The sequence below is a fragment of the Brachionichthys hirsutus genome, chromosome 13, assembly GCF_040956055.1.
Source record: "Brachionichthys hirsutus isolate HB-005 chromosome 13, CSIRO-AGI_Bhir_v1, whole genome shotgun sequence".
NCBI lineage: Eukaryota > Metazoa > Chordata > Actinopteri > Lophiiformes > Brachionichthyidae > Brachionichthys > Brachionichthys hirsutus.
This window is the reverse complement of record NC_090909.1, coordinates 7,974,732-7,997,578: the sequence shown is the minus strand read 5'-3', so window position 1 is coordinate 7,997,578 and position 22,847 is coordinate 7,974,732. Positions and strand designations below refer to the sequence as shown.

The 22,847-nt window shown below is 43.4% G+C and overlaps 1 protein-coding gene across 1 annotated transcript in view; it reads right to left on the bottom strand.

The window, feature by feature from the left end:
* Positions 1-1,492: 1,492 nt before the first annotated feature.
* Positions 1,493-22,847, bottom strand: part of ext1c (exostoses (multiple) 1c) — a 53,251-nt gene continuing 31,896 nt past the window's right edge. Inside the window, exons 2-11 of the mRNA XM_068746927.1 lie at positions 12,639-12,732; positions 8,990-9,097; positions 7,966-8,085; positions 6,633-6,765; positions 6,125-6,243; positions 5,849-5,944; positions 4,851-4,937; positions 4,592-4,752; positions 2,209-2,380; positions 1,493-2,122 (exon numbers count right to left, since the gene is read on the bottom strand). Coding sequence (XP_068603028.1) covers positions 1,937-2,122; positions 2,209-2,380; positions 4,592-4,752; positions 4,851-4,937; positions 5,849-5,944; positions 6,125-6,243; positions 6,633-6,765; positions 7,966-8,085; positions 8,990-9,097; positions 12,639-12,732 — 1,276 coding nt within the window. The 3' untranslated portion in view covers positions 1,493-1,936. The remainder of the gene's footprint in view (positions 2,123-2,208; positions 2,381-4,591; positions 4,753-4,850; positions 4,938-5,848; positions 5,945-6,124; positions 6,244-6,632; positions 6,766-7,965; positions 8,086-8,989; positions 9,098-12,638; positions 12,733-22,847) is intronic.

Here is a 22,847-nt window from a genome sequence, read left to right as displayed (position 1 = left end):
AATATCTTTTTTGTACAAGGCAGCTGATAACCCAGTTTGTTTTTGTCCAAATGCTCCACAAGTGTTATTTAGTCGCTGTATTTCTGAAATATGGACTGTTTTAATACCGTGTTGAAACCTGAATGGCCTCATGTGAAGACATAGTCGACTTTATTAAAGCACTATATTCATGCCCCCCCCCCCCCCCCAAAAGTGCTAACTCAACACCAGCTAGGCCTGAGTTAATAGCAGGGAATTGCTCTAGAAAGTGAACTTAATGTCTGTTTACATTGGGAACAATTACCCTTATTACACTCAGTCAGTTGTAATGAAGTAAAAAAAAAAAAACCCACCATGTTCAGAATTCAAATGAGGCCCTTGGCAGCTATGTATCTCAGGTGCTTTGTACATATTTGTGTGTGTGTGTGCACGTGCATGTGCTTAATGAGATTAGCTAGACGGCACACCTGCTTGTCCTGAGGGTGCTGAGACGTCCTTGCCTTGTAAAATTATTTTTCTTAACTGTGAGACAAAAGGTAGGCCCACTGGGTCTTTTCCAGGTTTGTACAAAATAAAATTTTTTCTTTTTACAAAATTTCTGAATGTAAATGTTCAAGTCCTTCTTTTAAATGCAGGAATGACCAGCTCAGGCTCAGTCTGCCCCCCCCCCCCCCGAGGGCCGACACGGGGATTCATGGTATCCCTCTCCACAGAGACGATGTATAAGTACATGAAAGTGTATTAGCCGACACACAACCGCTGCGCAATCTGACCCCAGCCCTCGTATTTGTCTTCCTTTACACTCCAACTGTGTTCCACTAAGCATCCCAGAGTGACAAAAACGCAGTGTGTGTGTGTGTGTAACAGTGCTTTTGATTTCTTTAATGTGGAATAATTTCAGAGCTGGCTCAACGTACGCCGGAGGGTTTTCCACATTAAATATATCGGTAGGAAAAAAAGCATTGCAGGATTTCACCCGTGTAAGCCTGTGTGCTCGGCTGGGTTTATGGGAGAAGCATTTCCACAATGGGTCGTAAAAGGGTTCCTGGTAATGTTCTAGATAAATCATTCAGTAGCAGTCGAGAATAAAATTGAGATGAGTCAGCTGCAAATGACATTTGTGAACCATTTGATAAAGAATGTCAAAGCTTAAGTGTTTAATCTTTTGTTTCCTGTGAAGAAAATGTTGGTGTCAAAAGATGTTCAGACTACTTGAGATGGACATTTTTCAATAGTTTACAGGAGTATGAAGTCTCGTCTCAAGTTTCCTGTTTGTTGCCGAAGCTACTTCTCAACGCCTCAATCTCATTCTGGTCAGTACACCCAGATTGGTCCCTGACGTCTTCGGTGCAAAATAGAATTATGGGATTTTGTTACTTCATAATCTTAAACTTGACTCATGAGATGTCCAGGTCTCATCATCTTAGCTAAAAGTGTCTTCTTTAAATTAAGGGTGTGTCAGACAAAATTCTTCAACGCCACGAGGTTACATTTAGAAATATTTTTTATTGGATTTACAGGTAGAATTTCAAAGTGAAATAGCGCTCCGTTCTCATTGTCCCAGCGACAGAGCTGGCGTGAAATGTTCACACACGGGCTGTCGTCCAATAGAAACTGTCCTTTCCTGGAGACGGGCACCGGTCATTGAGACCACTTCAAAGGCCCTTTGATGTCCTCTGTGCTTTGGACAGACCAGAGGAGGCAAGGAGAATCATTTGAAGCTCCTTTCAAACCTTCGTAGCCCGTTTTGATGTCTCGGTAGTCCAGAACAGTCCACCAGGGTCTGTCTGTGGATTGTACTTTGTCCCCATCACAAATAGACCAAACTGCTATTTTAGCCACACATCCTTGAGTGCCACATTTTGATAGTTCACCACTGATTGGTCGATTAGGCTGTCTAAACTGCCAACAGACCAGGCCCTGATGGCGCTCCCTGGAACCTTTGTTCTGTCAGTTTTCACGCTCGCTCCAGGTCTTTGTACTTCTTGCGCAGGACAGACACTTGATCCTTGAAGAGCACGGGGTCCAGACGAAACTGAGAGTGGACCAGAGGCATGTAGCCAAACCAGTTGGCAAATGTGTTGATGCACTCCTGCCGCTGGTTGAAGTGCTCCGGGTTTACCCAAGGGACGCTCTTTGCACCCTGGGAGATAGAATGAGACGCCATTATTCACACACGGCACTGATCTGACAGATTGCTAGACGCTCAAATTAGTACTGGCCACTTGCCTGCAGACTGGGCGACTCCTTGTACTGCTTCCTCTGAGCTACTTTGATTGGTGGCAGGTGTGTCACAGCAGAGACCAGGAAGTTCATCAGGATGTCTTCACAGTTGCAGGTGTGATCCACCAGAGTCCGCAAGGACTGGGGCAAGTAGTGGGAGAACAGGTAGTGGTAGTACCTGTGCAGTGGAATGCCAGAATTAAATGGTTAAAATTATTTCAAAATTACATTATGTGTTTTAACTTGAGTGGGGTTTTTTTTGGGGGGGGGGGGGGGGCAGTCATTTGAGAAAAAGGCGAGTCTGAAAACTGGAGAGAGCAGAACATTAGAAGACATGGTAAGTAATAATTTTACCAGACATCAAAAATGTGTCCACATAGAACAGGGGATTTATGTATGTATGTATGTATGTATACGCGTATTGTGTAAAAATCTATACCGCAGAGAAACTTCAGGGTTTTCACATCTATCAAACTATCTTTATACACAAACCGTGAAAAGTAAAAGTGGATCCGACTTGATGTGTTTTTTTAGCAGAATTTTGAATCCGTGAAAATTAAATATATTTTTACTGACTCCATTCTGGATCTGATCCAGATGAAATTCGGTGGTGAGACAGAGACTCCTACATGATTGTGTCAAATTGCACAGGTAATTATTGCACATTAAGATCCAGGATTATGTTGGATTTCAGCCACATGCTTTGAAAATATATTTTTGTTGCAACCTGATGTCTGGGATTGTCTGCACGGTTTTATCCCCTGGTGCTTGAACTCTAACAGAAACACAGCTGAACTCTCAAAATCAAAATGAATCAGGCTATCCCGGGTGGAGGCCAGGTAACCAGTCAGGTCGCTGATGTGTAACATTTCAAGGAAAGAGCAGATGGTGTGATGTACAGTATGTTGATGACATGTATCTGGGACAAATGAACCATCCCACTGCCAGTGGGATTTGATATTTATAGTGTGCAGCAAACCAAAGCCCTGAGGTGCAATACAAACGATCATTCCTGCACTGTTAGACTGGCGACGTGAGAAGAGATGCTACTTTTGCATTACATTTTATAGACTTTATATATTTGTTAGAAATGATTCGGCGATTTTGTCTGTGTGCTTTTTTTATTTTTTTGCAATATTGACTGTATTATTGAGATATTTTGTGTAAATTATTACATTTAGGGCTCATGCATGTTTCAAATGACTACTCTGTATTTGCGCTTATGCAGATCTACATTATGCATATTAATGGGGGCCTAACTGATGTAAAAGGCTGGCCTGTAAAGCTTCAAATTACAATGACAAAAAGGGTTTTTTTCATAGAGGCTGCTAAAATTTTTTACATTTTGTCTGAAAAATACGATAAGTTTTTCCAAAACTTTTTAAAGTACCCAGGCTGTGGAATAATACATGGAACGCACGTCTTGCTGCCACTGCATATATAAAATTCAGGCCTATTCAAATTAATCAAACTGCTTGAAGTAATCCTTTTCATGGTGAGATCCTTGTCATTACGCTGCTGCTGCAATTCATTAAGTTGTCTTGTTTTTAGCTGTTCATCTCAGAGAGGCAATCTGTTTTCATCTCCAGCAGCATAATCATAATCGTGACTGTAGGTGTGGGACTATATTTAGCAATGTGCAGTATATGCATGCTTTGTTATGAGTTAATGATAAACTGATTTTGATGGAACCTAACTGTGCCAATAGGAATAGCAGCCCTGATTGAAAACAACCAAAATTGCTTCCTAAGTAATATCCCCCCAGACATTGATGGTTTCTAGTTTTCCAGCTGAAGGAGGGGAAACTCGATGCGGATCAGAAACAGTCGTTTAAGTTTCCTTTCAGCAGGCAGGGCAATAAAACCCGGTCGGTCTGCAGTGAACAGATCGGATGTGACAGAGACGCGTCTAATGGTGCTACCTTTGTTCACTCTCACAGAGATACCCTCTCTTGTTTTTTAGACTTGCAAATCTTCATTTTGCCTTGGTGTCATCATATTTTCATCAGCACAAAACAACCAGCATATTTTATCTAACAAATTGTTTTTTTTTTAATAAGAAGCATTCAATGCTGTCAAAAGACAATTGTTTGCTAAATTAATTCTTTATCCCTTGACTAAATTAAATAAGTTCCTTTAAAAATATTAGACTCATGCTAAACAAGGATAGTGAAAACGGCCAACATTATACCTGCTATTCGGCATGCTAGCTTGGCTATTTTGAATATGAGTGTTCTGACCTGAGTAATTAGTCTGCACAACGAGAAGCAGGCTCGTCTATCGGTATTTATTCTCAATTAAGAGATGATCCATATTACGATGCAAAATCTAAAACCATATTGTATTGAGTTTAAAGCAGCATTTCCTTTCGAGTCTCTCTTTCGGTGTACCTGTGGTAGAAGGCAGCTCCAGTTAGCACGATGGAGTAGTCGTTGGTCCATTTGGAGGTGTAGCCCCAGGCATGCTTCAGGGGATCCCAGAAGTGGCTCCTGGGAGGATAGCCCACAATCCGCTCTGGAAAGCTCCGCCAGACCAAGAAGGCAAAGTTCACCTACGGGTGCACACACACAAAACACACAGAGACTGAAGCACCTTCTTCAGGATGTACCGGCATATGTCCATGAATAACACACACACACACACACACACCTCACTGGTCAGCAGGACTGTGTCCTCATCCAGACTCAGCACTGCTTCTGTCTCTATGGCAACGTGAGGTAGGAACCGACTGGTGGTCTGGAAGAGAAATACACACGTCAGTCTTGTTCTTGTTCCACTAAGCTGTCAGTTGTCTGGTCTGTGCTTCGAGTAATTACGCTGCAAACTAAAATAAGAGAAGAAGAATGGCTCAATAGGAGTGAAACGATGTGTCCATGCAGCACGGAGCACATAAATCCCAATAGGAACATCTTATTCAAGAGATGACTAGGATAAGCAGGGGGTAGCGCTGTTGCCCTTTAGCAAAGTCACAGGTTCAGATCCAGCTTGGGGCCTTTCTGTGAGGAGTTTGCATGTTCTCCCCGTGTCTGTGTGGGTTCTCTCCTCGTTCTCCCGTTTCCTCCCACCACTAAAAACATGACAATGTAGGTGAATTGCTTACTCTAAATTGTCCACAGGTGTGAGTGTGTGCATGTGTGTGAATGATTTTCTATCTGCGCGGCCCTGCGGTGAACTGGCGGCTTGTCCAGGGTCTTCCCCGCCTCTCGCCCGTAGACTGGATAGGCTCCAGTAGATCCCGTGACCCAGATTTCAGATTAAGTGTTTAGGAAACAAGGATGAATGAATGAACAAGCATTTCATTTCCAGATAAGAGATTTTAAATTTTGAGTCATTTGCAGTCGGAGATGATCACGTTTCAGTGAACCAATTTTGAGTGACTGAGATGAGAGAGTCCCGGCATTTTCCCTCTGGAGTTATAAAAATACGAGATGGTAAAAAGGGGAGGCTGCGAGGGACAGTTGGGTGAGAGTGACATTTAGGAAAGCAAATGCCACGCAGATCGGTGGACACATTGGATGCGCAGGGGAGGGGAAACGTACCGGGGAGAAGGACCGGGGTTGGTAAAGCAGCAGAGACGCATGAACAAACTGAGAACCTGACAGTCTGCCATGCTGTCACAGCAGGCTGAGAGTGGCATCGGTCCTCACCTTCCTCCTGCCATCTGTCACAGTGAGGGGGACGGGCATGGGGGGCCATTTGCTCCGACTGGGTGCCGGCTTCTCGCTGTTCCAAAGAATGATGATCTGGAGCCGCAGAAACAATCACAGATAGACGCGTTAGATCGATCCAGGCCAGAAGCTGGCGTCACTCAACCGGCAGTAACAATGGAAGGACTCGCTCTTATTAAAACACGACGGCAGGGTTTAAGCGTTAAAACGAATATGCGCTCCTTTCAGAGATCTCCTGACGTTTGCGCTATTTACCTGTGAACAGTATTTTGATTTAGAGACCACCTGAAGTAGCTTCATGATTGGCTGAGACTGGGAGACCAATGGGGAAACGGCGTGGATGACGGCAGTGAACTCCTGACCTGGACTGACTCCTGGGCAACAAAAACAATACGAGAGTGAGAAAGAATGTAAAACAAGTCTGAATTATTTATTTGGCTGCTCTTCGATATGCAAGGAGGAGCAGTACATTAGACAAAGGATTTAAAGTCACTGCATTTAGATTTAAATGGATTTTTATAAAGGCATGTCTAGCAGCTCCCAGCGTGGAGCAATACATGTCGCTGAGGCAACATATGGACGCCACCAAATGTCACCAGGACTGCGCCAGTAACAACAAATTCAATGTCATAAAAAAAATAAACAGAGAAATGCAAAAATTTATTGAAATAATAGAACAACTCGTGTGTCATATGATTAGATTATTTCAAATGACTTGGGACTAATTTCTGTGATATTTCTGTGTATTTATTTATTTTTTTACCTAAACCCAGGTAGTAGAAAGGGAAGTGTGCGAGGTGAGTGGAGTACTCTGGCAGGACCAGAAGACCTCCTGGCAGGGAATTCCACATGTACTTGTTCCTCGATATGTGAGAAAACACGCGATCCTTAATGATCTGGGGAAAGAGAGAAGCAGGATTTTTGGATAAGGTTTGCAGTTGTCCTTAAGTATGATCACGTGAAGCGGCTGTTGTGCTCATCTTGAATACGCCTGTGCCACATTCAGTTTCCCCTTCAGCCTGTGGATGACGGTCTTGGAGCTTAACGTAAATTCTACGGCAACTTGAGACGTGACACACTTGTGTATTCTAGGGGCGGCCCTCGATGATAAAAGGCTGTGCACTTCTCATTTTGCACCAACAGGAGGTGTCCATGCAGCAGCTACAGCACCTTCCTCTCTGTAGCCCTCTGACCTCAGGCTGAATGCACGGCTGTCTCCCACGGGGAGAGGTTCCCCTCTGCACGCCGTATATATATATATATATATATATATATATATAAAAGCAGCTTATCAGCAACCTCCACAACCCCTCCTTTATTATCTCTGGTATTAATCCTCAACAGTAAATACACTATGTACTGCCAGATTTGCCCTTTATAAACATGAGAGTCCAAAGCTGACTACTCAGTGTGTGTGACTTCAAAGGGTTAATTTTTTTATTTTGTTAAAATTGACGCCAGCAGTATGTGCAAAAACAGCTTATATAAAGAGCTCCTTATTTCTTTTCACGCATCATCCCAACTCTTGGGATAACCTTCAAATGACATTGTCTTGGCTGGAGCAACTACCTTTTGAAGTGCATTCCTTCTTGTGCTGCTTGTTCAAAGGCAGAACGGTAACATAAAAGACTGATGAGTGCATGAGTCAAGCTGGACCCAAGAATGCGCTGGTGAATTCCAGTGAAGAAAAAAAGAAAAATCCGAACAGCTTTTGGAATCTGACATGCAGAATCTGGATCAGTAGGGCGGCTTGAGATGGATGCTTGCTATGTAAAGATATATCACATCCATATATGGAGGGATTTCCCTGAGACTTCAGGCGGATTAGGTGCAGATGAGTTTGAAATATTTCCTAGACCTGCAGATCATGAAAGAGCTGGTGAGAGCCAAGAATTAAATCTGTGTGATTTCCGTAGGAGATATGAAATGCTAATATATATAATTTCCAGTTATTCCCTTATTCCCAGTTAAGTAGCATTCCAGTTTGACTCTTGTGCTATCTTACGCGCTAGTCGTAAACTTGCCACATAATTCACACGCGGAGATCGGCTTCATCATGCCACTAAAACGCAGAGTGTTTTAGGGCTGAGGCTGACCTCCAGTGTGGTCAGGACTATCTTGTCCACAGAGGAGAAGTAGGCTTCCCACAACATCTGGGTCCTCTGTCTGAGGGCCAGGACTCGCTCGTTTCCCACTGCTCTCACTGTGGATGGCACCTACGGACACAAGACAAGAAGAGTAATAGCCCCAGACAGTGAAATTAAGAAGAAACAAAGCACAGAAAAAAAAAAACCACAACAAAATCTGAATATAAACTGGAAGAGCAAAAAAGAAGGATGTGGCATTGAAGTGATTAAAACTGTGTAACTGAATGAAACGGTTGCTTAATCTGGCTCCCCAAAGAAGTGACAAAGCTGATTTGAGGTCTGTTGTTCAGATAATTAAAAGGGAATTAAGTAAGAACTGCATTTGGGGTTTTGAGTAAATCAAGATTTATTTAATCACTTTGAGAGTTTAAGCTCAGTCGGTGTGTGTGTGTGTGTGTGTGGGGGGGGGGGGGGGGGGGGGGGGGAATCCATGTGGCCCTGAGGGAAGTGTGAGCAGTCCCTCAAACCATTTCATGTTTACATGGCATGGGGCATTTCAGAAGAAGCATGGCCACCAAAACTATTCCACTGCCCCCCTTGTTTCTCTTTATCCCTTCACTAAGTGGCGTACCAGTTTACCTGATGGGTTTCAAAATGAGGGGTTTGCGGGTGTGTAGGAAAAAAATCACAGATGAGGTCAGGTCAATCAATCCAATTGGATTAATTAAGTTGAGCTCAATTATAAAAAGTCTCCACTCTGAGACCACCCCACCCCGGATCCGGGGGCTTGTTCCTATTCATTAGCTGAATGACAGTTAGGGTGCTCTATTGGCCAAGATCAAAGCCGATCAATGCTGCGGAGACGTGATGTAATTATTGTGATGGAGAGAGATACATGTCAGAGTGCTGCTGAACTCAAGGACCCCTATCATGTAATCACACACTAAAATATTCAACTTCCAAGTTGTAAGCTCTATCTTAAAAGCCTTAGTGCTTAAATGAACAAATGCTCCCGAACGCCTCGTTGTGATACCTGTAGCAGTAATCTCTCGTCTCCCTCGATGACCGCCTGGTTCCACTGTATGACATCAGAGAACGGCAGCTCCCAGCCGTTACTCAGCAGCACCGGGATGCACGCCGCCTGTTTGCGCACACACACATACACATACAGGGATACTGGCGTGCACAAAAACAAATCCTTAAATGTCACTTTAACTGTGATCAGCTGCAGCTCGACTAGGCTCTTCCTTCCTGCTGAGTTCTCTCTGGCAGTAAACAACATAGCGTGACACAGTGCAGCTGCAATGCATACAATGCAATCTGTTCAAATCCCAGCTGCTTGGCACTGTGGTATCCCAGGCTGAGCAGATAACATGATCACTGCTCTTGTGTGTTCAATGTATGTGCTGCCGAGAGTGTGAACGGACCCCTCTATAGGGTAGCTGGGATTAGCAGCAACTCGTATCTCCTTTCCCAGGAATCCCTGGAGGTTTGTTAAAGGCTGTCACTCACAGGGATACGGCACACAGGGCCGGCTGTTTGTCTGCTAATTAGCTACAACCACTAAGGGGACGTATGCAGAGGAGGTGGCAAACGGAGGAAAAAAAGAACGGGATGAGAGGGGAATAAGAAGGGAACGCGTGAAGCATCACACCTTATTGAGCTGGATTTTTGATGCTGCCTCATCCGCTCATTTACTGACAGTTTTTGATGTTCCACTTTTTCGCCTCTCCTCCCATCCACCCTTGCCATGCACACACACACACACCCACACAGATGATCTCTCTTTGGATATGTTTTCCACTTCTCTCATCCCATCCTCCTCCCTTCTTCCTTCGGCTGGCTATGGTCTGGAGAGTTGGTGGTTTTAGGTTTTCTTTTTTGCCACTTTTTTTTTTCTTTCTAATTAAACCACAGAACAGCAGCAACAGCCCTCAAAATTGGGGGGGGGGGGGGGGGAGATGAAACGCTCTCTTAGGCCCGGCGGGGCTTTCAACACCATTGCATTTTGTCTGAGAATAGACCTGCTGAAGGACACTCCAGCAAATAGGACGACTGGTATGTGTGTGTATGTGTCAGAATCCACCAGAGTTTACAACAAGGTCACACAAAAAAAGGAAAAAGAAAAACCTCCCAGAGCAATAATCCAAGGCCTCTACATTTGAAATGCAGTGCCCAAGGGATGGAGCCCATTCTGCCTGGAGGTTGGGGTGATAGGAAAGCCGACATGTGCTGTGTTTTTGCCTTTTGGTGTGTTTGCATTGGGAAATAAAAACAGGGACCCTTTGTGTAAATGTGCATGAGTGTAAGTGTACAAATATCTATGAGTGTCTTGGAAGGCTGGCAGTACGTTTCACACCAAGCAGGTAATTGCCAGTTCTTTGTGGACTCGGCTGGCACCAAAATAATAAAAAGAAAACTACACAACCAAAATAAAATCCGTAAAAGTGCCTCGAAGGGAAAAGGCGGGCGACAGCAAGACTGGAGAGGACACAGGAAGTAGAGACGAGGGGAAGGGGACTGTGACTTCTGCCAAACCAAGTGGGTTGAATGTGGATTTGCCCATTTAGCAGACATCAGCAGCGGGGCGTGCTGCCACTCCTGTGGGTGCTTCCGGACCATTCATGCAAACACAACACACACACACAGCCCCAGAGAACAGTGCAGCCAGGGAACAGTGTAGCAGCCAGAGAGTTCAGCATTGAGCAAATCTAAAAACAGCCTCTCCAGCTTCCTGCACCTTCCTGTATGAGACCCATCGACTTGGGTGGCAGAGAGAGAACTGCAGCAGAGCGGCTGGACTAAACTGTTCCCTGCATACACTGCATGTGGTTTCTTCATTGTTTGCATACTTGCACATTTCACTGACGGACTTGAATGGATGATAGGGGTGTTTGTATAAGTGTGTGCATCTGCAAGTTAATGGACCCATTTTAGTTTAAAGGGCCTTGCAAATAGCAAACAAAGCTTATGTGGCTAGATCCGCACTCAGCAAAGCACATGCAGATGTGACCATTAAGGTGTCGATAACAAAAGGCTACATAAACCATCGCTGGAACGTAAACACACCCGTATCCTGTTCACTTCCTCGCTTTCTTCTTGCTTCCTTCACTTTCATTGAGTTAGAGCTGCCTGCAAACGTGTCATTTGGTCATTTATGCTATGCAGAGAGAAAATCTGCAGCTAATGTTTTGATGACTTCTGTGCTGGCACGTTTGAGATGTTAGTGGTTGCTTATGTGAGTGGCTGAGTAGCCAGAGAGCCCAGAAGTACTCAGGCAGGATGGACACAAAAAACAAAACACACATTTTAACGCAGCTGACAGCAGATTTTTCAGGTCTTGACATTATCACTGCATTTAATAGGCACATATCTGACAGTTGGATTATTCGTTCTGTGTTTTCACTGACAGCGGAGTCAGAGATAGTGACTGTTGGAGTCGAGTCAAGTCCACATATTCCAAGATTCCTGGCGCTGTAATAAGAAAAGTATACTTACTTCAATAAAAACTGTAAACCTAAAAGTGGAATTGGAACTTACTAAGCCGACAAGCAGGGTGGCATCACGTAAATCACGAAATATTTTGTTGTCAGCAAGTATTATAAAAACATGATACGTTCACATGGAAGTCTGACACAAATACACTTTTTTAATCAAGGCTTGAGGCTTTTATTTTTCCAACTTTAAAAAAGTTGAAGAACACACAGCCGTAAAGGAGAAAAAAAACTCTTACTACAGTTCAGTCAGGAAGGCTAAAGCTGTGCACATGCAATATCGTTTTATTGTCCTGCCACTGTGTCCTTCTCGCCTGTCACATACAGACGGTCTTCTTGTCCTGCTGTCATGGTTTGAGGCCAACAAGTGAATTATCAGCGTTTCTCATCGGCCTGTCATTTAAGTACGTTCAATAGCACGGCGACACACCTTCAAAGACAGCCAATCATCTTGCTGCTATGTTTTCAAATATTCATTCATCTTCCAAACCGCTTTTACCGGGTCGCGGGTCGTGTTGGAGCCTATCCCAGCAGTCAACGGCCAAGAGGTGGGGTACACAGATCATTCATTCACACGCACACACACTCACACTCACACCTATGGGACATTTAGTATGACCAATTCACCTAATTTGCATGTTTTTGGTGGTGGGTGGAAGCCACGCAGACACGGAGAGAATATGCAAACTCCTCGCAGAAAGGCCCTCAAAGTCAGATTCAAACCTGTGACGGTAACGCTGGCAGCGGGCCTCTCGCCATTCCACTAGTTCTTTCATGCTGTCCAGTCTAACCCAGTCTTCACAGATTCACCAGTTCCATTACTAATTAGCTTCAGCAGGGTCATCAGCCACCACCACCAGTGTCCGGACTCTACTGGGGAGTATTATTCTTAGTGCTGCTCCGGAGAGACACCCTTTGATCGCCCTGAAGAGTCTAAGCTCCAAAGACCTTCTGGAACTCTTTCCATCATTTATCATTTGATGTTGTAAACCATCTTAACTACTTGGACTGTTAATCTCTCCTGATTTAAATGACAGACATGCAGCGGTTTGCAAGAGAGCTGCAACAACATTCATCATCCAAACGATTAACACATTTTCAATTTCATCTTGGTGCTTGCTTAACTACATCTCATGGCCAGTGATGCTTTAAAAGTTATATTGAGGATAAAAAAATGTACATATTTACCTGTAGCGACTCCAGGAAGCGAAAAGAGCCCAGGCGTCGACCTCGAGGCACCAAACAAAAGGTGGAGTTGTGGAGGAGCTCCTGGTAATCAAACCTAACAAAGAAAAGGGAGATCATGCCATTTTAATTTCAGTTGAAAGTGAAAGCCCAATACAAAAACTCAGATGCATCACACACGGATAACTCCAAAATTATGCATATAGAGATAAATAATTCCAGTGTGTACGATTTATATATGCAGGATATTGTAAGTGTTTATTTATTAATTTAGAAAAAACAAAACGGGTATGGGGTTAAATTCTTGTGTGGTCCTATGGGCTTTTGAAAGGCTGTGTAGCAAGTGAAGGACACATATGAGGGCTTTTATAGTGTCAAAGATTGTTAAAGTATGACACGACAATGTTACCCAGGGGCAAATATAAGACGGATCCTTTAAGCGCGACTGGACAGTGCAAAATTTGTGTCATAATTTCTGCAGGAAAAAATAGGAAATTGGAGACATTTTATGTGCAACTGCGTAAAAGTATGTAATAAAACAGGATGGAAGACCTAACCCGTGCTGCCTGCAAGCAAGTCTTTTCCAATTCACCTCTTTTATGGCACTGAAATATATCAACATCTATCCTCTAGTTGGCTAAATCTATGGATTAAAATGGAGAAAAATCACTTCTGGGAGAATTGAAATGCATAAATTCATTTTCTTCCTTTTTTATAATGATATTGCGTCTGTGACCCAAGTTAGAAAAGCGATTCAAGTCAGGCGATATTTCACTGTTAATGTGAAGAGAAATAAAGCAAAAGCTGTTAAACTTACAGATCTGATCCTCTATGCATCAAAAATCAATATATTTGTCTGTAGAAGACGCCGTGAGTAAAGCACCACAGCTCTGAAATAGCTCTCAGATCGAAAACAAATCTGACAAATTGTGTTGAATTACACAATTCTCTTGATATACGATACGCAACATCTGTCCCGCGTAAAATGAACCCGCATTTTTTGTGGCTTTTCGTTTCATTTGAAGTTTAGTCATAACGGCTCAGATTTTGTGCGGTAATAAGTCGTCAGAGGCCTTTTCCTCCTCCTCCAGCGTTGGCACCACTACAGACGCAAACAGCTACTGTATGCTGGGAAGTCTATCCATCACTGAGCTCATAAGTAAATATGCTCTAATCTCTGCTCTCTATTGATTCGTGCCGTAGACGAGAGGAGCTGAACTTGTGCCAAAGTAAGAATTCTAATTGCATAAGTCCCGCTGGCGGCTGCCGTGCACCACCCCTCTGTGCTGGTATTTCACTTTCCAGGTATGAAAAAGACGCCCTGTGTGAAAAGAAAAAATCGGCGTCAATGCTCCCCTTTATCTAAAATGGAACACCAACGGACTGGTGGTGTAACGGTCTCTCTCTGCACGGAGGCGTAAACAGATGAGAAGATAAACATGGACTCTCATCACGTCGTCACACCTCCTACCTTTTCATATCCTGCTCTCCACTCTTCTTTCCTCCTCCCATCATTTCTGCATCCAACTCTCTGCTTGTTTGTTCGGAGGAGGAATGTCAGCGTAAAATATGCCTGCTATCAATCTTGTCGCCCACTGAGTCGTTTACTTTGCCCTTCTTGAGCGACAGGATGCAGGCCTTTTTTTTCTTCCTCGGAGTAAATTGGGATTTCATTGCTGATACTAGCATCATATACCGCTGCTACACTCTGGCCTGGACAACAAGATCAGACCTGATGTCACTGCCGGAGCTCGTGTTCAGTATGAATGTGTCGGAGCATGCAGGCCTTTATGAAACACTCGCATCGGTTGGCTGAAAGGCAGCCTTGTCTGGCGTTGGCTACGCTTCTCTCCACCTGTTGATAGAGCTTTGCCATCACCTCCGTTGTGCTTACACACGTGTGTGTGTGTGGGTGTGTGATGGATGTGTATGCATCTGCAGTAACATAAATCTTCAGTGTGAAATCAATCTCTGCACGAAAATATCCATCACAACAGTTAAACAGATTTATGCATCTTGCCACAAAGTCTTCTTCTGAGTTTGGGAATTGAAGAGGACCATTTCTGTGTTTGGGTAAAGGTGGTAAATAAATGTACTTCCTGCTTGAGTAAACTGATACCCATTAATATGCAAATGAGTATGTTCAGGTTAATCTGACCAACTTCTCTCTCTCTCTTTCTGTGTGTGTGTGTGTGTTTAGGATAAACTAGCATGTTGGACTGATGTCGTGTGTACATGTGCACCAGTTGATCTCTTTGTGGTCCAGGAGTCTGGCCGGCCAGTCTGCCGGCTGCCGCTCTTTAATGACGACTGTACTTAAAAGCAGGGAACGAGTAAATAATTTAAGGCATGTTGTTTCCAACAAACAAATGACCAGGCCTGCTGGACTTCTCCTTCAAAATAACACACATTTTCTCATATCATATCCAGCTACGTGGTTTATTTATACGGGCCTTGACATATCCATTAAAAACACATTGCTCGCTTTCTACTGGGTACAGACCTGTCTTTAAACAGTTTTCTCCCATTTCCTCAATGGAGAGGAATATTTGTAACTTCACTTTCATGCCATCATATTTTAGTTCATTTATGTTACTCACTCGCAATGCAAAATGTGCAATCCTAGATGCGATTGTAAAAGGAGAGGGCGAGTTAGAAAATGCATCACAAGGTTGCATTAAGTGATCGATGTACAGTTTCGGGATAATAGATAGAGAGCTCGTTCATGGGTACAAAAACCACGCAGGAATGACTGAATGATTAGAGAATGTTTCGGGCTTCTTCTGTTGTAGAAAATACCAGGTAAGCATTCAAAACCTAAAACGGATGAATTCTGCCATGGATTCGGATCCTTCCCAACGTCGTCCTCATGCTTTGACACGTATGTAAGATGCATCTACAAAAGAGTAATCTGTAACTCTGATAATGTCTGCTTAAAATGATCCTCGGTTTACCACACTGACATTAAAAACTGCATCTGCATGAGCGACCGACTGAGTCCGCATGTCTGTGACTCAGGGGCTGGTAGGTAACCCCGCCTAACACAATGACTCATTGTGCATTCATGTGCATGTAATATTGTGCGTGGCAAGGAATGTACCACGCCACGACTCACCGCATGCAAATAAAGTGGTAAAGAGTGCATACAGCATGTAATGTAGCGTGTGGGTTCACCATATAATAAATGCATGCTGTGTGCACTGGATGGCAGCTCGCATGATTCTGATTTGAAAGCTCTCATTGTGAATATACTCTGATCAGCTGCATTTATGGGTTACATTTGAAAGCATGTCACATCTATTGCTAAAATATGGTGTCAAAGTGCACATTTCAGTTAATATGGTGGATTAATTGTGGAACAATAAGGCCAAGAATCCCTTATAAACTGGATACCAAATGAGGGAAGGTTATTTTCACAATTCATGAATTGCATTGATTAATTATTTAATCAACAGAAGACAAATGTTCTTCACTTAACTTTTCCTACAAACAATTAAACTAGAAAAGCCCAGACCTCCCCCAAACAGCTCATGCCCCTCGTAATTGGATTTACACCGTCCACATGGTGATCTGAATCATCATCAAAAGGTTCTAAATTGTTCCTGGTGTCGTTATACACCAACCATGGAAAGTAGAAGTGAATCAGAGTTGATGTCTGTTTTAAAAAAAGAAAAAATGTAATCCGTTAATGGATCAATTTTTAAATAGTTTTTTTCTGACCTCATTCTCGATGAAATTCGATAGCAAGACTGAGCCCCCCCCACACACACACACATACACACACACACACACACATGCCTGTGTTAAATTTAAACCGAGATATTGAGGAACTGCAACGTTAACGACAATGACTCAGGGATCCCTCATCCAGGATCTCTCCTGGATCATTACCAAAATGTAATAATCTGTTCCCGGTAAAAAAAACATCTCAGAAATGTTTGTTCTAGTGATGTAGTTGTAGTTTCCTGCATGTCTTACCCTGATACATCTGTAAAGTGCCTTGAGACAACTTTCTATTATGATCTGGCGCTTTAGAAATAAAAATGTAGTGAATTGAATTATCTTGCTAATAAAGAAACAAACAAACGGCGGCAAAAAACATAACTACCCGCCTCGAGGGAGGCAATGATGAAATGAGTTCTGCATTTCCCCTCAGATTCAATGAACATTTTATTCTCATCTTTATTTCGGCTAATTGTTTTGGTTTTACAGATCACAATATTACTGTATTGGCTCACTCTCGTTGGCATTTTCTGCAGCTGTTTTCAGTGGAAAAACACAACATGCTATTGTACAAACAGCTGTCAAAAAAAAAGTTGGTAACAAGCTGTCAGGCAGAGTCGATCGAGATAGTTCCAGCGGGGATCGGATGTGACTAAGACTGAGAAAATAAATTGTGACTATATTAGAAACACCGCTGCAAATGACGATGGTACAATGGTTGCTCTCGGCCTCCTAGATCTAACGATAACTATGATCACATTATCAAATTAAGCCACAGTTGTGTTTACATCTTGCGGCTGCTGCTTCAAAAATCAGTTGCAGCTTTAAGAATATTTGTTGTCCTTTCTGCCTAATAAGAGAGTGAAATAATGCCGACAATTGCCTAATTGTTTCAGCACAAACGTGGATCATATTGGGCTTGTGTACAATCTGCAGCGATGCGGTGCAGTCAACACTGGCACTGGGATGCCTGAACGCTTATTTGTCTCATTTGTGTGCCCTTGATTGCACACTCTCTGTCAGTGTGCTTTCTAATGAAAGATTGTGACTGTGTATACACTGATCAGAAGTAAGAAGTAAGCATTTCTCTGTGTGTGTTTGTGTCTATATGCACACTCTGCACCCGGTTCCCACATCTGTAGCCTCCCGAGGAGACAGATGGGTAAATATTAAAGCTCCAATATGGAGTCAGTCTATGGAGAAGGATAAGACACGTTGATTTTGTAGTCTGGACACACATGTGGCCTGATATATATTGCTTTTGTTTTCCATATCTCTGATAGACACAATTTCATAGGGAGGCTTAAAAAGAGACACAGACCACATAGTGTTTCACACACACACACACACACCAGCAGGCTCTCTGTCTTTATGTCAGGGCTCAGCTTGACGCCACTATCATCAAAGCCGTATTTACTGCAACGGCAGCTGGAGTTCCGAACTCCACATGTGTTTTGTGCAGTCTGATAAGAATTCTGCTTCTCCACATCCTTGTCATCTCCTGATTCTTTTCCCTCACTCACTTTGTCCGTGCTTTGCATCACCTCCACCAAGGTAGATGTGGGGTTTTTTTTTTGCAGCCGTTGGCTCGTCTGTTTAACAGGATTACTCAAACATTTACGGATCTCGACAATCAACAAAGCCGCTCTTTGCTCAGCCGTTCCCTTCCCTCGTCATGTCTCACCTTTCATGTACACTCACGGCAACTAAACCCTGTTTAATGACTATTGACCGGGTGAAAGCAGAGTCGAGGGATGGGGGGGGGCGGATGCTCCTTGATTGACAGCAGCTTCTGGTCAGTTGATCTCCACTCTGCTTCCTGTAAAGGTCAGGTGTCAGTGGAGCATGTGCGCCCCCAGTATATATGTGTGTGTGTGTGTGTGTGTGTGCTTGTCCACGCACACGGACACAAGTGCAAGGAAGACCAGGGTTATGGATTAGCCGCCACAGTGCTAACAGACCCTGTCAATAGTTTTCATTCTTGCGTGCACCTCATGGAACACAGTAAGCGCTGAGTGACGGAAGTGCGCCGATCAAGCAACATCTGTGTCATGCAGTAAAATAAATCTGTGCTGTGCATCACGTCCTTTACATAATCCTTTTCAGATTTGTAATGAAATCCAGACATATAAGAAGCAGGCTCCGCTCCTCCGTGTCTGTGTCCTATACAGCCTCAGCAAACTGTACAGTCATCAGTTCTAAACAGAGACTTTGTTTCATTTCATATGTCAGGAAGGACACACCAAAATTCATTGTAAAAGAGACCCTTTTATGGATTAACTATATCAACTATTTGTTTCCATTTTCTTTCATCATTTTTACTTCACTGATATTTGGCTGCTAACACTAATTAGTTCGCGGTGGCCCTGTCTTACAAAATAAAATACCTGTGCCGAATCTGAACGACAGCAAATGACTCCTGCTGTCCACACTTTACTGGACAGACGGCGAGAGGCTATCAGGAAATGTGAGCGAGACTGAGGGACAAAGATGATTTGAGCCGAGAAGAAGATCGGAGGGTGGAAGATGGAGGGAGGAAAGAGACATAGAAGGGATGATAGAAAATAGATGTAAAGGGACAAAAATGTGTGCAGCTGCCACGGCTTCGGGAACTTGGGTGGAGGAAAGAGTCACAAAATGACGGCTCTGTCTACAAGGAAGCGCGTCCAGCACTGGGCTACAAACCACATTAAACATACAGTCAGACGGCAGCAGAAGCAGTGGCCTGAGGAGAAACACATTATTGCTGTGTTATGTTGAAAGAATAGCACAAGTGAAAAATATGACGGATTAGAGGTAATTAAAGGGGCAAAAGATGGATGGAAAGAATAAAAGTGGCTAAAAAGGGCTCAGCAGGAGGTGTGCTCCTTGTAGCCATTTACATTAAATATAAGGAAATGAATGAATGAGGGAAGAATAGGTGAGTGTTCGTACACATTGTTCTGTCTGTGATATTTCTGTGATGCCTCACAGATGCAACAGTTCCTATAATCCTTGTCCTCCTCCTTCATCCCTCACATCTTTCCTCTCATTTCAGTAATCTCTGTGTCAAGAAAAAAGAAGTGATGTTTGCAAGTGTGCACGTGCATGTGTGTGCGTGCATACATGCATGCGTGTGTGTGTGGGTGCAATGTCAGCAAGAGAAAGAGAATGTGTAGCCAGATGTTAAATCCTTTCCTGCAGCTGCTGCATGCTTGCGTCTCACATGCTGCTACCTCCCAGGCCTCATTCACTGTCTTCATGGCAGATGGACAGATAAGCTTCTCCTTCCTTCACTTCCTCCTCTCTCTCTCCCACTCTCTCTCTGGCTCTGTCTATCTCTAAATCGTTATCTTTCAGCACCTTGGTGATCCAGTTAAACAAAACAGTCCTTCACAAAGCTGAGCTGAGTGTCGGTGCTCCCTCTGCAGAAGAACAAGTTTTGCACTTTGAACTGTGTCACCTCCTAAAGTGAATGAACGAATCAGGAGTCAGAAGGAGAAAACAACAGCAACCCACAGCAAGACATCGAGTTCGTGCAAAAGTGCTTTGATTTCTGTCTCTCTACAACGTTTGGCTCTGTAATGCGCTTTTAATCCTAAATGCTACACATTGAGAAAGACATGGCAGAAAGGGCTTTAATTTGCATGACTACTTCTATTTTCATTCAGTTCTTCTTCCACATCTTATGGAGCTGCTCTAACGTTCAAATCGATGACCAATGAACCCTTCAAAGACTGAACGGTTGTTAAGATCGATTGGAGCTTTGCAAATCAAATCATCACCTGCTCTTATTAGTTACGATGCTGTTGCACGACTGTAGCTGCTGTCCTACAAGCCTCCCAGATGTTATCAATGTGTTGAATTACTAAGGAATTATTGAATTTCCTCTCGACATTCTGAAGTCTAATAAATGTGCTTTGTAGGAGAATTTTAGGAGAGAATGCCCACACAATCCTTGATCGGCGGTTGTTGTTTCTTGCAGCTAATGCTCTTTACTCTCATCAACTCGATCGGTCTCTTGCTTTGAGGGATGGAATTCTTCTTCAGCAGACGTTCACGTCTGACTTATCTGAAGGTCAAGTTATTTTGCATGTCAAACACACCGTAAATCCTCCTGCAGCTGCTTTCATAGCTTTCATCACTGCCGATTCAGACATGAATAATCAAACCGGCAAATAGCTTTGCTTTTCACACACTTTGAAATGCTGATGATGGAATACAATTGCCAAATCCATGCTTGAACTTTACTTTGTACTTTCCACTCTCTTTCATGTAATTTCCTGTCAACTCACACCTGCCTAACCCCCCCCCCCCCCCCCCCCCCACACACACACACACACACGCGCACACACACACTCATCTACGTGTCCCAACCCTTCGGGCAGGCCAGTCTCTTCTGTTGCCTCCAGAGCGGTCGGCTTCTCGGGCACCAAAGCCCACCATTCCTCCGTGTCCCTCTGCTTTCCAGCGGCAGAATCACTAATGGAATTTATGCCACACAGCTTTGTCCTCCTCACTGAGCATCAGTCTTTCCTGCTGTGGCTTCAGTGCCTTTGCATTTGTGAGAGCAAATTGATTCCTCAGTGACAATTAAACCCCCGATTAAAGAGATGAATAATGCAATGAATCTCCATTTGTGACTTGACCGGTGTCATTTAGTAAAATAACACTGCTTACAATGCTACAGTAATGCTAATTTGTGAGCTAGTTCAAACATACAAATCAAATATACACAAATATAAATACACACAACGTGCCTCTTTCAGTGTAACCACCATGAAGAACACCCTGAAGATTTTGGCATTCATTTCAGCTGGAACAAATTCCCATCTCTCCATTTGCTGGGGTTGGGGTTTGCCCGCCGCTCTCTGATGTCCGCACGTAAATAATATCTGAGGGAGTGATGAGGTTGGAGCCCAGACAGCAAACCCAAACTGTGCTCTGCTGCAGTCATCAGTTGTCTGACTAAACCACAGATGAGGTTCACTTATTGTCACACCCAGGGGTGTTTCTACAAAAAAATAAAAAGAATAATGTGTCTGTGGCGTGGAGCTCTTGGAAATCTGAGGCGAAAATGGAGTCTCTCTGAAGCTGCCTGGGGGGGAAAATATATCCTCGGAGGTCCTGATCTTACTTTAAGTACCGCCTTTATCAGCTTTGTGACAGCGCGGACAGTCCTCGGCTTTTTCCCCCAACTTTGTGCAGTCCTAGTTTTGACATCCACGGTCCTTGTTGCTGGGAGACATTGCTTTATTTTACAGGATCAAAAAGTCTGGAGACCAAATATAGACTTGTGTGGAAGGAAATGTTGGTGCGCGCTGCATTCCTGCCATCCCACACGCACTAAACCTGTTCACATTTTGGATGCTGTGAACTCCGCTAGACAAAACCGCACATCCACAGCCCAACTGTTTTGTTTCATACGTGTTGCAGATGCAGTGCTCTCCTGCATACACGATCATCAAGTACACAAATACACTGACCACCAGGCACCCTGTCATTACACACAATCCCTGCTCTGCTGAGTGTGTTCCTGTGTATACACCGGCTTCTTTTAATACCACTATCCATGCATGCCTCCTGATCTTTATCTGTTGTGTGGCCTCTGGTTCTCGTTAATTACACAGACGGGATAACTAAACTCTCTAATCCGAAAGAATACGACCCCACCACTATCTGACCCTTTAAAACTGTTACTTATACCTGAGTCGAACAAGCTTATTTATACGCATGCAAGGCATGTAAATGTAAAAAAAAAAAAAAAAAGGAATATGTGGTTCAATCGTGTTTGTTTCATTGCACAAAATTAGCCACACAGAGTGAGAGTGTCATAACAACATTCTTTCTCCACGCCTGCAAATGTGCCTGAATTCAAGGATGCTATAAATGTCTCGGAGAAGAGACGGCTATTTCTGCTCTTTTTCCTTTAGAGAGGACAATCTACAAAGATGTGAGAGGACTGAGAAGGTTTTTTTTTTTTGTTTCCTGCATCCATTTAATAACAAAATCATAGGTTTTAAGCAGATAAAAGCTACATTAAATACCACACTGTAAGTAGTTCCAGCTTATCAAAGTGCTTTTCACTAAATCTGCTTAAAGTAGCTTTACATGTAAACCACATTTATTTTTTATTTTTTCATATTAGGCTGAAAACGATTACATAAAACACAGCAATCAAAAAATATATATATTCTGGGAAAATCAAAAGCTTGCAGATTAAATTTGAGGGATTAAAAGGAGGAATGACGACGAACCCTTGCAGCTCTCTGTTGGCATTAGCAGTGTGGTCAGCTCCATGTAGTGGCAGAGAGGAGGGTGCGACAGACTTCATCATGAGGGGTTGCTAGTTAAATATAGAAATGGGAGCGCAGCTGTCTGTGCATTAGGTTAAAAGCACAGCAGCACAGGAGCGCAACCGTGAAGTCAGTGGCCCGTTTTACGGCGAGGCGAGCACGGGCAGAAAGACGAGAGTTGAAAGATCTCAATAACGCTGCAGAGAGCTGAGGA